At 33.2% G+C, this 14,367-nt stretch overlaps 1 protein-coding gene across 6 annotated transcripts in view; it reads left to right on the plus strand.

Annotated features, from left to right (window-relative positions):
* LOC100366417 (uncharacterized) overlaps positions 1 to 12,018 on the plus strand; it is a 156,192-nt gene extending 144,174 nt beyond the window's left edge. For all 6 annotated transcript variants that reach the window (XM_085500310.1, XM_085500314.1, XM_085500315.1 and 3 more), the window contains 9 exons: positions 134 to 256; positions 540 to 671; positions 1,054 to 1,212; positions 1,981 to 2,130; positions 3,497 to 3,610; positions 3,966 to 4,058; positions 4,223 to 4,624; positions 8,250 to 8,372; positions 11,072 to 12,018. In XM_085500310.1, coding sequence (XP_085356436.1) covers positions 134 to 256; positions 540 to 671; positions 1,054 to 1,212; positions 1,981 to 2,130; positions 3,497 to 3,610; positions 3,966 to 4,058; positions 4,223 to 4,624; positions 8,250 to 8,372; positions 11,072 to 11,295 — 1,520 coding nt within the window. In that variant the 3' untranslated portion in view covers positions 11,296 to 12,018. The remainder of the gene's footprint in view (positions 1 to 133; positions 257 to 539; positions 672 to 1,053; positions 1,213 to 1,980; positions 2,131 to 3,496; positions 3,611 to 3,965; positions 4,059 to 4,222; positions 4,625 to 8,249; positions 8,373 to 11,071) is intronic.
* The last annotated feature ends 2,349 nt before the right edge of the window (positions 12,019 to 14,367 follow it).

Genomic DNA, 14,367 nt, shown 5'->3' on the forward strand with positions numbered 1-14,367 from the left:
CAGTCAATTGACCTAAGAAAATGACTTCAAGAATAATGTTGTAGTAAGAATGATTATTCTGACATTCATTTATATAAATGTAAATGTATGTCTTTTTTGAGTAATAATATTGAACAAAATATTCTTTTTGTAGTTGTAACCACAAATCCATGTGACAATTTCCCATGTCAGAATGGTGGAACATGCACCAACTTAGGATCGGGTTCATACAGCTGTCAGTGTGCAAGTGGATGGACTGGTAATCAGTGTCAAACATGTAAGTATGTGTAAAACTATACTGTGGTCCAATGGTAGTGTCTACATCATTTACTTGCTATGTACATGTATGTATAACTGTTGTGGTGGTGTGAATTTTATAATCAGGCACTTATTACAAAACACATGTTACTTAGTATATATACATGTATATAAACAGTATCTTCAGGGAAAGTTTAATGCTTTTACAGTCACAACTTCACATAACATTTTCTAATAGCATTAAGTTGTTAAAAATGAATTTATTTCAAAAATTCATTGCATGCTAATTGTTTTTCTATTAGTTGTATCAAGTACCAACATGTGCCTGCAGAATCTATGTTTGAATGGTGCTACCTGTGTGAATAATGGTAACAGTCAATATACCTGCATATGTAGGCCTGACTATGTTGGAACAAATTGTGGATCAAGCAGAGGTAGTTAAAATCGCGTACTTTTCGATTTTTAGCTTCACTGTGAAAAATAACTCATGAATTCATTTTCAGCTGAATTTTTAAAATCTTTTGGATCATGATTACAATACCCCCTTCCCTCTGAAGGTGACTGCTAGCTAATTTTCTTTCCACTCTTGGTCCCATAGTGACTTATTAGCCATTGACTTTCTTTAATATGTATGTAATTGGGCCTTCTGATCAAAGTCTTCTTAAACTCTGCAATTAATGGTCATTTTTACTGAATTATTTTTGTTGTAACGTTTGTATATGCCCAATTTAAAATTTTTTTTATAGAAATTACATTTTAGATATTTTCCAAATATTTTGAATTCTCATTCTATCTTTTGTATATTGTATGTTACAGAAAGCACACCATCACTGGATGCCTGCCAGTCAAGTCCTTGCCATTCTCTCTCTAATTGTTACAACACATATCATAGTACTTATTTGACATCACCAGTGTCATTGTATGTGTGTGTATGTCATAGCAATTACCTTGGTGTTAACTGTGACTCTCCTATAAGTAAGTTCTGATCTTTGCTCAACTATTTTCAATCAATCTTTTATTGATTCACATTCATGTCACTTTTTATTTTTTTGAATGCCAGTCAACTTTTTGTCACACCTCACAAAATAAATGTGCATGCTATTTTTGCTTAATTAGTAGCGCATGCACTTTACATAAATCCCATTTACAAAATTATTTTTCAAGTAATTCACATACATAAGTGGTATTTTAATTAATGATTTAGTATACAATAAATGTAACTGTTAGTTTATATAATGCTTCTATTGGAGATACACTCAGAGAGAAAATTTCTTATATTTTTCATAAATTGTGATCCTGACATGTAGCCAATCGGAAATTATATTTATTTGATCAAACAGTTATAAAGAAATGAATGAAAAACGCATAAAAATGTGCTAAATGTTGAACCTACCATCTGGCAGCAAACATGCTATTCAAAGAATAACGGCTTTCTATAGTTGAGGGGTTATTTGCTAATTTGCTAAAAAGATGTGAATTTTGTGTATGTATTTCATGCAATCAAAAAGTATGGAGGATTAATTAATTTTGTAACTTAATGACTGATGTGTGAATTAAGATAAATTACAGCAAGTAGTTGCATGTCAAAACACTTGTGCTTTAATATTTATTAATTGTTGGTGAAATTTCTGCTCTGCAAATCAAAATTTTGTTTTAGTGGGATATTCAAACTGCAGAAGTGACCATTGCCCTCTAATAAAAACAAGTTATAATGATTGTCTGTATTTGTATTGTTTGTTATAGCTGACTATCCTGATCTGAACATGTGCAGTACTAATCCATGTCAGTCAGGTGGGACTTGTCACAATACTTTTGATAACGATGGTCCAGGCATTACCAGTAAAGTCTGCATGTGTACAGTTGGATGGGTTGGTAATACCTGTGAAATTATAGGTAAGAGCAAATTGTTACAATTGCTATCATACAATGTAATTCTGTAGAATGTTTTCTAAATTTCTATGTCACAAAAATAAACTATCATCTTTACATAAAAATCACAATATTCCCCTAGTCTGTGGAACATTTCCAGGAAGTCAGCCTTAATGAAGTGGCTTTGCTGAAATCCACAGTTGTCTGACAGCGCAATCTTCTTCCATCAAAATCAGATTTTTCGAAATATCAATTGCTTCACTGAAAAACAACAACATTTATAAACAGCTAGCTGTTAATTGTATCCACATAGTCAATCCTGGAAGAACTGGACAACGGGGTTAACTGTTTAATTTGAGGTACTTGAATGTCTCTTTCGGCGCGAATTGTAGAAATAATTCATCACATCAGTGTAATTGAAATTACTTTGTGATTTGAAAGCTGCTATAAAAACTAGTGTTTTAAAAAACTTGGTTGGACATTGATTCTCTAGTAACACATATGTTTCAAGTGTCAAACCCAACTTGTATATTAAACAATGTACATAGTACAGTCATTTTCATTGAATACCTTAGTTTGAATTTCTTTCAAATATATTCACAGTTTAGGTTTTTTGTACAGAAGACTCAACTTTTGACACTCTGTGAAACTGCCTGTTCCACTGTCTAAATTGTCAGTTGGCATTAGCTTCTGGCAAATTGTGTTTGCTGTATACATTTTAAAACACCAATTTTAATGAATGATTTTTGCATTCAAAAACATTTCCACAATTTTCTGGCACACTCTGTGGTGAGTTGCCTTCCCATTTTCAACTGTGCATTAAACACATGTACATGTATGTGAATATAAAATAGAAATGTTTGTGTACACTCTTGATTTGTTGATAATGAGGAGTATAGTTCATATCTTTACACATTTTTTTTCATTTGAGGATGAATTCCAGCATGTCATGTTTCTATACATTTATTTGTTTGTTTGTTTGTTTGTTTGTTTGTTTGTATGTTTGTTAGCTTGCTTGCTTGCTTGTTTGTTTGTTTGTTTGTTTGTTTGATCATTTCCTTTTGTAACTGTGTTAATTAGGAGTTGCACCAAATAAATAATACATTTCACTCAAAGACTAATGAAAAAACTTTTGATAGACAAAATAGAAACTAAGTTACATGAACTAAAATACCAACAAAATATAATAACAACAAAAACATCTAAAAGTAAAAAAAAAATGAGAAAACTAATATATAAGAAGTACATTGTACATTGGAAAAATATTAAATATTATCTGTATACTTCTTCCTACTCTCCATGGCATCAATTATCAGTTTAACACCAAGCCAAGCTATGGTTATGCTTATTACCCATTAATATATATATACATTTTAATTTTTTTTTACAGCAACCAATCCATGTTCTAGTAATCCTTGTCAGAATAGTGGTACCTGTGTTGCTTTCAACACCTATTATACATGTACATGTGCCACAGGTTATGCAGGAACTCAGTGTCAAACACGTATGTATTATTATCAGTTTTATCCAGAAATTAATTGTACCGGTACTGTCAATATTTAATAATAGTTCTTGCTTAGAATCTTTTATTTGCTTATTCAAACTGCGAATGTGACATCCACTGTGGAGCCACTGCTGAGAAATACATGTCATGTTTGTCTTTCGTCAATCTCATTTTGCAAATAATGTAGTATTACTCACTACAAAAACTACTTCACATCTCTGTTCTCGCATTCTGTAGACATACTTTCACTTGTTTATCACATTTTCTTGGGTACCCCCCCCCCTTAACCTTAGTTAATCAACACGGTCTAAGTCAAATGTATAACTATGTGTTATCTTTGTCTTTTGATTAAAAGCTGACACAGGTACTACTCCATGCAGCAGTGATCCATGTCCATCAAATCAAATGTGTTACTATGCTGGAAATCAATACATATGTATTGGCGGAAGTAAGTTTAATTATGAACATTTTTTTTCATTACTTTTCACATTGAATTGAATTGATGATTTAAACAACATTTGCCCATTTTTTTAGTTTGACTGAATTTTCAATATAAGGTTTGGTTTTATCATGTTTGCGCTTTAGTTACACTTTCATTTTAATTGTCAATAGGACGTAGAAGAGATGTCAGTACAGAAGGCAGCTTGGTTCCATTGCATGGAGCTGGTGTTATTTGCAATACAACTATTAGTGTCAATCACACCGTCAACATATTCTCACCACAATTTCCAAGAAACTATCCAGATAATGAGTTCTGTTGGTGGATTATTGAAGTTGATGGAAATTCAAAGATAAGGGTGAATTTTGAATACTTTGCCACTGAAGAACACTTTGATTGGCTTGATATTGGTCATGGTGATGTTGTATCAGCTGAAACTGATGTTCATGCATCAGGTTTAATCAGACCAACCAGTTTTACTTCAAGTGGTAAGAAGATTTGGATTACATTCAAGAGTGATCATGAGAAGACTGAAAATGGTTTCTGGATTCAAGTCACAAGTATACCAAATATTGGTACGTCAAAGCATGTTTGACTCCCGTATGTCTGTACATGTATGTATGTATGTATGTATGTCACTTTTTTTGTTCCACCGTTATGTCAAGAACCACTAATCAAATTTTGGTGAAACTTGGTACATAGATGCTCTGGGATAATGCGTAGAGTTGATTAGGTTTTGGTAAACATCTAAGAATATTAATTACCTAATTTGCATGACAATTAGCTGATTTTTAGCTGTTCCAAGACTGTTCCACTGATATTTGAAGAACCACTCATTGGATTTCAATGAAACTTGGCACATGGATGCTCTGAACTAATGCGCAGATTTGAATAGTTTTAGGTAAAAATCTGTTAATATTATTAATTACCTAATTTACATAATGATTAATCAATTTTCGGCTTTTCCACTGATATCTCAAGTACTAATCATAACATTTCAATAAAACTTGGTACATAGATGTCATATGACACTGCACAGACCTGGTAGTGTTTAGGGTAATATCAGTACATATTAATTACCTAATTTGCATAATTAATTAATTATCAGCTTTTGATATTTCGAGTAGTAATGATCACATTTCAATGAAACTTGGTACATAGTTACTTGAGGACTATGCAGAGACCTGATTAATTTTGGGATAAATAATTGTGCCTATTAATTACCTAATTTGCATAATTAGTTCATTTTTTGCTGTTCTATGGCGGTTGCACTGATGTCTACAAACCACTCATTGGATTTCAATGAAACTTTTAAAGAGTACCCATCACATTTCAATGAACCTAGGACTATACACCATATTAGTTTTTGGTAAATATGTATGCTTCTTAATCACTTAATTAACATAATTAATTAATACTGATATCTCAAGTATTGATCATCACATTTGAATAAAACTTGGTACATAAATGCTCTAGGACAATAGACAGCCTGACTAACTTTGGGTTAAAATCTGTTCATATTAACTCTCTAATTAGCATAATAATTAATATTTTTTGGGTTCTAATCACATTTCAATGAAACTTGGTACATTGTGTAAACCTTATTAGTTTTACACTTAAATCTGTTCATATCAGTTACCTGATTTACATAATTAGTTTTCAGCTATTCCATCAATATCTCAAGTACAAGTAATTTTTAATTAATTTTTAATGTGTCTTCAATACTCTCAGCACACGGGAGTTCTTTCTAAGCTTTCTTTGATTTTTTTTTATTGCAACAATTTCTACAGTGTATATAGTTTTACATTGAATATCAGATATAATTGTTTTCGTCCACATGAAATAAATTCTTTTTTAGTCCCCGTTCAGACACAGTCCGAAAACAAGGACTTATGGATTGACCTCTGTGTGTCCATGCATCCACACCAATATCTTAGGCATGCCAGGCCCAATTACATTCAAACTTCACACATACATCATACATATATTTGCGTATCAATTTGTTTCACGATCTGATTCAAGATGGCCGAATGGCAGCTGTTTTGGTGCTGAAAAATGATCAAAATCAAGCATTTCTGGCATTCCAGAACCGAATCCCTGCTGTTTACAGATGGATTTTGTTCAAACTTGGTACATACATTGGACATTATGTGACCTTGATGCACGTCATTTTATTTTTGCAGATCAAATTCAAAATGGCCAAGTGGACATGCTTTGATTATGTTAAAATTTTATAGTATAGTATACCGGTAGTACCGGTATAGTATAATATATTTTATTTGACTCAAATTAATGAATTGGAAATACATTAACCATGGTCAATAATCATACACAAAATAAAACAACAACAACACAATAACAAGAAATACAGATATTAAAAATACAATAAAATGTTAAAACAGATAACACTAACAACTATTAGGTATTACATTGTAAAATTATGTTAATAAACTTTCCTAGACTATTGGCAATGAAACTGTCTTTTATTCCCATAATATGCACAAACATATCTTCTTTTGGTAATTTTAAAATATTATCATTGTATAATGATAGAGTATTCCAAAAGTAGCTACGTGCCTTTACAATTTCATCCAGTTTGCAGTCAAAAAGAGCATGCATTTCATCACCAACAGACTGATCAGAACACAGTGTGCAAAATCTTTGCTCTGAGGGTATTTTTTGGTATCTTAATTTTTCAATTGGTAATTTATGTGCTGAAATTCTAAATTTGGTTACATTTACTCTGTGATTTAAATTATTAATTTTATTCAGATATGGTTCAAATTCATAATCTGATTTGTATTTATTGTAAATACGTAGTTTATTATGTTCCTTTTTGGATAGAGTTGGCAACCAAGTTTTTTCATAGTAAATTCTTTTAAGATTGTTTCTAAAAATGTTAGCATTATGATCTGTTTCATTTAATCAAGTTATTTCAAGTAGTTTGCTAACAAAGTTTGCCCATGAATTACTATTGATTGTACACTCTGACTGATAAGCACAGTGCACTATATTACTGCATTCTTTATTTTTTACTCTTAACCAAAACTTGTACATTTGGGTAAAAATTTCAGTAATTAGGGGATAACTACCAAGCTCTGCTCTAACAGCAATATTACTTGCCCTTTTGTGAACACCAAGTAGTTGTTTGCAGAATTTGATGTGGATTGATTCAATTTTTGAGCTATCACTAAATAATTTCTGAATAAATAATTCAGGGGTGATATTAGGTTTAAAATTAAAAGCTGCCCAAATTTCCGAGCCGTATAGTAGAATAGGTATAACAGAACTACGAAATCGTTTAATTGCATTAATTGGTGAGGCAATAATATTGTTTAATAGCAGAGTTTGTTTTAGGACCCCTAGTGCTCGCTGTGCTTTCTTTACAAGGTTATTAACAGCGACTGTAAAATTGCCACTACCGGTATTCTGAAAGGTGATCCCTAAGTATGTATATGAAGATACTACTTCTATTTGTTCATCACCTAGAAAAAAGATATCATTAATTGTTCTCCCCTTTTTGTTGAAAATAATAACTTTGGTTTTTTTGATGTTGACAGTCAGTTTCCACTTTTTGTAGTAGTCATTAAAGAGATTAAGACTGTCTTGTAGCCCAGAACCTGAATTTGACAGTATGACAATGCCATCCGCAAAGAGTAGACAGTTAAATGGCATGTCATGCAGCCTGACAGGTTCAGTTAGTACTAGACTTTCAGATAGGTCATTGATATAGATATTAAACAACAGGGGACTTAGATTGCACCCTTGTTTAACACCACTATATTCAATATACATTGTGTCACAGATATACAGATGTTTGACGATCAAATTCAAAATGACCGACTGGTGCTAATTTTGTTTTAATTAATGCTGTTCCAGAGCAATATCTCTCAATGTGGACAAGAACTCATTTGACAATCAGATACAAATGTCAATCATTTTTATGCTAAAAATCATCATAATCAAGCATGTTTATGTTCAAACTATATTACTATAAACAAAACTATATATCTTAAATTTGATAACAAACAGGGACTGGGCCATGTATGTCTTGTTTAATTTGCTTTTTCATGTTGATTTATGTATATAATTAGGATAACGTTTTGTGTTGCAAGTTGTTTTCACAGTGCTGCTGATCATGTTATATTGCGGGTATGATGCATGTCACTTATTGAGGCTGTATTTTCTATTTTTGTTTAGAAACAAGTGCCTTTGCTGGTTGCTCTCTGAATCCTTGCCAGAATGGTGGTACTTGTTTACTTCATAGAGGACGATCTATTTGTATTTGTGCTCACGGATACCTTGGAGATTACTGTGAACATGGTGAGTACAATTTTCTGCAATTCATATTGATGTATTTTCTGTGCACTTCACTAATACATTGAGGTTCTGATGGTATTTTAACTCTGGATAACGAGCATTTTTAAACTTAGAGTCCACCTTTTTCACAGGCATGCCAATAACTTTTGGTATACCAATCTAGTTAGGTGTGCCATCAGAGTAAAGTCAAGTCACTGTTAACTTCTTCTTAGTTGCTGTGAGAAGTTGAGTCTCAAATACTGCAAATTATGCCTTCAGGCAGTATGACGATGGTCGTTAATCTATGATACAGTCAAACCTTTGTATAGTACCCGCCTATGATAGTCTTTATATGGAGGTTGGATTATTTTTTTTATGGATCGTCTACTCATATATTTAATTTAATATTTGTGCTCTGCGAACATTTGCATTCAGTGGTGGGTTTCTATTTTCATCACATGCTGTTGTGCTTCAGTGTCAAAAGATAAGTGATTGAATGTGACAATGTCAGTGGCGTAGTAGTTTACCCCATATAAGGGAAAATACATGTGCTGATACAGCTTTTGATTGAACAAAATGTTTTTCATTTTTTTCTTCTATATTAGAAGTAATATCTATTGTAATTATACATCCAGCACAAAACAAAAAAATTACTGTTCTGTATAAAACTTTAGCTGGATTTGTTTAAAAACATATCTGCACTCCTTCAAACATTCAATTTCCCCCTTGTACATGTATGGGGGTGAAGTACATCGCCAACATAGAATACATTCCAGGTCACATTCAAACATCCTCCTCTGTTTACATAGTAATAGTAATGGATGAAAAGAGAATCCCATCACAGATTGCATTTTTGCTGTTATAAGTATCTCCCATTAAATTTTTAATTTAAGCAGAGAAATAGATGTATATACTCAACTCCCTATAACCCCAGTCACAGTCCCTCTATCACTGGTCTGGAAACGCTTAGTATTCTATTGTACTAACCCTCGTAACGGGCAAATAAATCATTGACACCTTACGCCAAGTTATCCCGAAAACAAACTCCCATTGATGTAGTCGTGCATATCATTAACCCACTGGAAGTTACCATGATACTTAGCGATTTGGGTCTTTGCACATGCATCATTACCAGCACACGAATCACAACATTACCATGTGGAAGGCTTACGTCGATTTTGCCGAATTGGACGATGACAACATTGATTGGGATTTTGTTTTAAAAGACGTCATTGAGGAAGAAATCCATGAAGTGCATAAAGATAAACCATGTAGTTCAACCAGTGCCGAAAACATACCAGAGAAACCTTTTACGAGGCATGATTACCACGCCCACACGCCTGTCAAACCTCCACAACTGCTGTCTGAACGTAAACAAAATTTGTCTATGAAATTAAACTCTTTATTACATCCCAAACAGAATTAAACCACCCCATTAGTTTCAGAAGTAGTTTCTTTAATCACCAAATAAAAATGGAATGGGAGAATCACCCCATTCCCTTGTAATCGGAACAGAAACTAGCGTTACAATTATACGACTGAGAGAATGATGTGATCCAAAATGGTGCCGTCGTGAATACAATGACGTGCAAAACCAAGACCCAAAAATCATACATCTTGTGACATTAAACAGTATTTCAATTGATTGTGTCGCCGATATATATATAGTTGTTGAAATTAATATGCCTGACAAACAAAATAAGCAGAAACAAAAATTTACCGAAGTAAAATGTGTACAACATCGTAACTGGGACCGGCCATTTTGTTTTTAACGACGCCGTAAATACTTCTTAAAAATAAGTGTCATTTTTTGAACGAACAATCATCAAAATCGTATACCCAACATGACCATTGTGCTAAACGTATTTCAAATCTACCAAAAACACAAATGTTGTCATGTTGTCAAGAATGTACCGTTAATGACAGGAACAGAAAAAACGAGTCATTTTACAAGTCACGGCACAGTCCCTCTATTACAAAAGGTGAAAAAGACATAATTTCACACAAGAAAACGTCAAGCATCAACATATTGTATACAACGAAACTTACTCTCCTTAAAAACAGAGACATTACGAATCAACTATGGTAAAAAATATTTGTATACGGTATCGAATATGTTCTGGAAACATTAAAAAATAGATCACAGCACTGAACGCGATGTATCTCGAAGCTATCAACAGTATAGTACCGTGCTTCGCGGAGAGCCGTTACAAGCGTTAGCCCACTAATCCCGCCGATTCACACGTAAAACAATAGGCGTTTCCAGACCGCTGATAGAGGGACTGTGCCCCAGTGAAGGTCACTGACTCCCTAGGACCCCGGTGAAGGTAACTGACTCCCTATAACCCCGGTGAAGGTCACTGACTCCTTCGGACCCCGGTGAAGGTCTCTGACTCCCTATGACATGATGAGACTCATTGTGACACCTCGGAAACCTGGTGAAATAACCATGACATCCTTGGACCCTGGTAAAAGTCACTGCCACTCTCTAGTACTCCAGTGAATTTTTTTTTTTAAGTCATTGTCAAGCTTTATAGATTACAAATGAAATGTTCACTGCAACAAAATTGTATGTTATCGCCAGACTTGTGTAATTCATTAACATTTGTCTCTTGAAGAGGTTTTATACCAGTACTTCTTGCATCTGCCAAAATGTAGTGTATGTTAAAATGCATTTTTTAACTTTAATATTAACAAATCAACACAAATCATTGCTCTTTCAGAAATGGAACATACTACTCAATTAGATACCAACATGACTTCTGTTGTTACTTTACCTTTTGGAGAGATGTCAGTTTATGCCTGGTCAGTTACAGCCATTTGCTGTGTTCTATTTGTATTTTCTGTACTGCTTGCTGCAACAGTCTGCCGTACTATGCACAAGAAGAAGCGTGTACTTAATCGCAAAGTTCGCCTTGATGATGATGGTATATTTGTAGTCCACTAAAATGCAAACATAACAAAACAACTAGTTTTTTTAACTATTTTCATACAATTTTTTTATCCAATTTTTACTTAACTAATTTGTTAATTTTATTTTCTCATAAAAGTACTTCAAATTTTTAATATCCATAAACACTCAGGGTGGCAATATATATATATATATATATATATATATATATATATATATATATATATATATATATTTGGCTAAAATTGGGGAGCAGCATTCAGAATAAAATTATTATGAATGTTGTCATAAAAATGCAGTAATATAGTTGGAATAATGCTTAAATGTTGTTTTACTGTTATATTTTTGAGTGTAATAGTACATACTGTTTTTAAATTGCATGATTTTAGACAGCCTTGTTCACATCAGAACTATCCATATCATATATTCACTGTAGAGTGTACATATACAAATTATTTTACTACTGTGCTCACTTGTAATTTTTTTATCGACAATTCTTAACAAATTTTATCCTTGTATTTTGTACCTGATGTACATTTTGTGTTTTTGTTCATTCTATGATGGGCAAAATATTCTGTACTAATTCAAAAAAAAGTAAAACTACACCCCTTTCATACTGCATCATCTGTTAATCAGTTAGTATACAAGCATTAGTGTACTTGTTTAAAAACAGAATTTTTGTACATGTATGGTCGATCAATATATGTAACATTTCTGATTGATATGAAAGATGACTAATAAAATATTTTCTAAACAAGACATGAATGTTGCAGTCCCCGTTATTTGATTATAAAGTAGTACAAGTAACATCTACAAACAGGTGAATGAATATGTAATCTATGTGGGTACAACCATAGACCCTCAACAAGTTGAGGGTCTATGGTACAACTCATCATAAAGTGATTTCCCATAATCTAGTTTTGTACTGACAACTATTTGTCTGCATTCATTAATCTGAGTGAACCTTGATGTACATGACTTCTTTGCTAATTCAGGTCTTAGTATAATGGGTTTGTTTCAAAATCACCACTGGGCATCAGAATCATTTTCATATTGTCAAATACAATTTGTTATTAACACAGTAAGGTTTATTATTTAAAATGTATTCTTTGTACATAAAACAACATCTGTTAATTGTTAAACAATTGTAGAAGCTATGTTTTCAGAGCAAGTACTTGTTATTTGGGGAGCGTGGTTATTATTGCCAAAAGCCCATCTACTCATTTCAAGGTGTGATCCTACCACATATGAACTAAATTGGGCCAATGATTGCTGGGATAAGAGCAAATAACTGCATTGATCTAATTTGCATATTTTTGGAGGGTGTGGTCATTATTGCCAAAAGCACATCTACTCGTGCCAAGGTGTTATACCAAATATGAATAAAATCGACATGATGGTGGTAGAGATAGCAAATGACTACATTGATCTAATTTGCATATTTTTGGGAGGGTGTGATCATTATTGCCAAAAGCACATCTACTCGTGCCAAGGTGTTATCATACCAAATATGAATAAAATCGACACAGTGGTGGTTGAGATAGCAGCAAATAACTGCATTGATCTAATTTGCATATTTTTGGGAGGGCGTGGTCAAGGTGTAATCCTACCAAAATCAGCTCAATCGTTGCTGAGATCAAAGGAAATAACTGGATTTAGCTAATTTGCATAATTTTTGGGTAAGGTGAGGTCATATTAATAAAAACCTAAAAGATGACTTCCAATGATAAAGAAGCTATTTTGAAATTGGGTTCTGAGAAATTGGTTCTGAGTTCTGAAAAGTATACACTACCGATCGAATACATTTGATAAAACTTGTGAATCTGAATCTGAATTTAACAGAATCAATTATTCTGAGCATGCTCAGTGACTCTGTCAGTGTAGTAGAGAGAGGTAGTTTGGGATGAAAATCTTGAAAAAGACCCACTTAGGATTTTCAGATCTGGCAAAAAAAATATGTGCATATGTAACACAGACTTGTTCATCAACCTGCCAAGTTTCATTGACGTCTGCTGCAGAGTCCCTGGGAAAATGTGAGAGATAACTTTCAGCAACTTTGAAATGAGAAAGAAAGTGATTCTTGTACTCGAAGCCTGAACGGGGACTAAAAAAAATATTTTGTGTTTGTGTTGCAATGCTTTCTCCAACCTGAAATGGCAATTTATTCTGCTTTTTCATTCATACACACTACATACCTTTCCAATGGAAAATATTTTTACCTTGTTTGTTTAATTATAGAAATGTCTGTCATTTGTTGTTGTTGTGTTGACCTCGGTATTTCCAACGCGCGTGGTCGGCGCCTTTGATTGCGTTTATTGTGTTCTTTCATTCTCGAAATCGCTGGCACCGTTTATTTTGTCATATCTCACAACTGAATGTCCAAGCTGACTTTGTTTTGGCTGTAAACCTTTTTACTTGTGGTTACAAATATAACCCAGTTTGTAGCTAGTTTTTTTAAGTTCAAATTTACACTTTTGAAGATATTGGTGAAAATGTAATAAGTCGACTAATTTTTATCGGCGCATCTTCAAACTTGGAAATTTTTTCAATCACTATAAAATCAATCAAGTTCAATTTTGGTCTGTCATGTACCGGTATAATTTTAAAGATGTGCATGAAATATGAGGGCACTTTTCAGTATGATTTTGGGGTTCTTAATTATTCACTTTATTAATCAATTCTCCTGGACTGTCAATCTTGTCTCTTCACCAGATGCTTAAGTATTCTGTGGACCAGTTCTTGTGGACCCTTTAGTGAGGGTTTGGATAAAAAAAAATCCTTTCAGTCCTGTGTTGTCACCACTGATGTTTCCTGATTCTAGCCTGTCTGGATATTTCTCTTTCATTTTCAATGAATCAATGCTCTCTGATTCAAAAACACGAAATTCATATCGATTGTCACATACACTAATCATTAGTTTAGCTACAGTCAATCAGTCACCTCGTGAATACAGCAAATCATGAACATACTATGCCAACCATGTAGCAAGTTATAATATACTGCTGAATTACTGTGATGTTCACACGAATTCAGGTCCTGTTAAACATCATCAGTATGAGTGACCACAACAGCAACAACTACAACAATTGTATCAGTATTTGCAAGCAG

This window comes from Saccoglossus kowalevskii, chromosome 6 (assembly GCF_978046115.1).
Source record: "Saccoglossus kowalevskii chromosome 6, keSacKowa6.1, whole genome shotgun sequence".
Lineage (NCBI taxonomy): Eukaryota > Metazoa > Hemichordata > Enteropneusta > Harrimaniidae > Saccoglossus > Saccoglossus kowalevskii.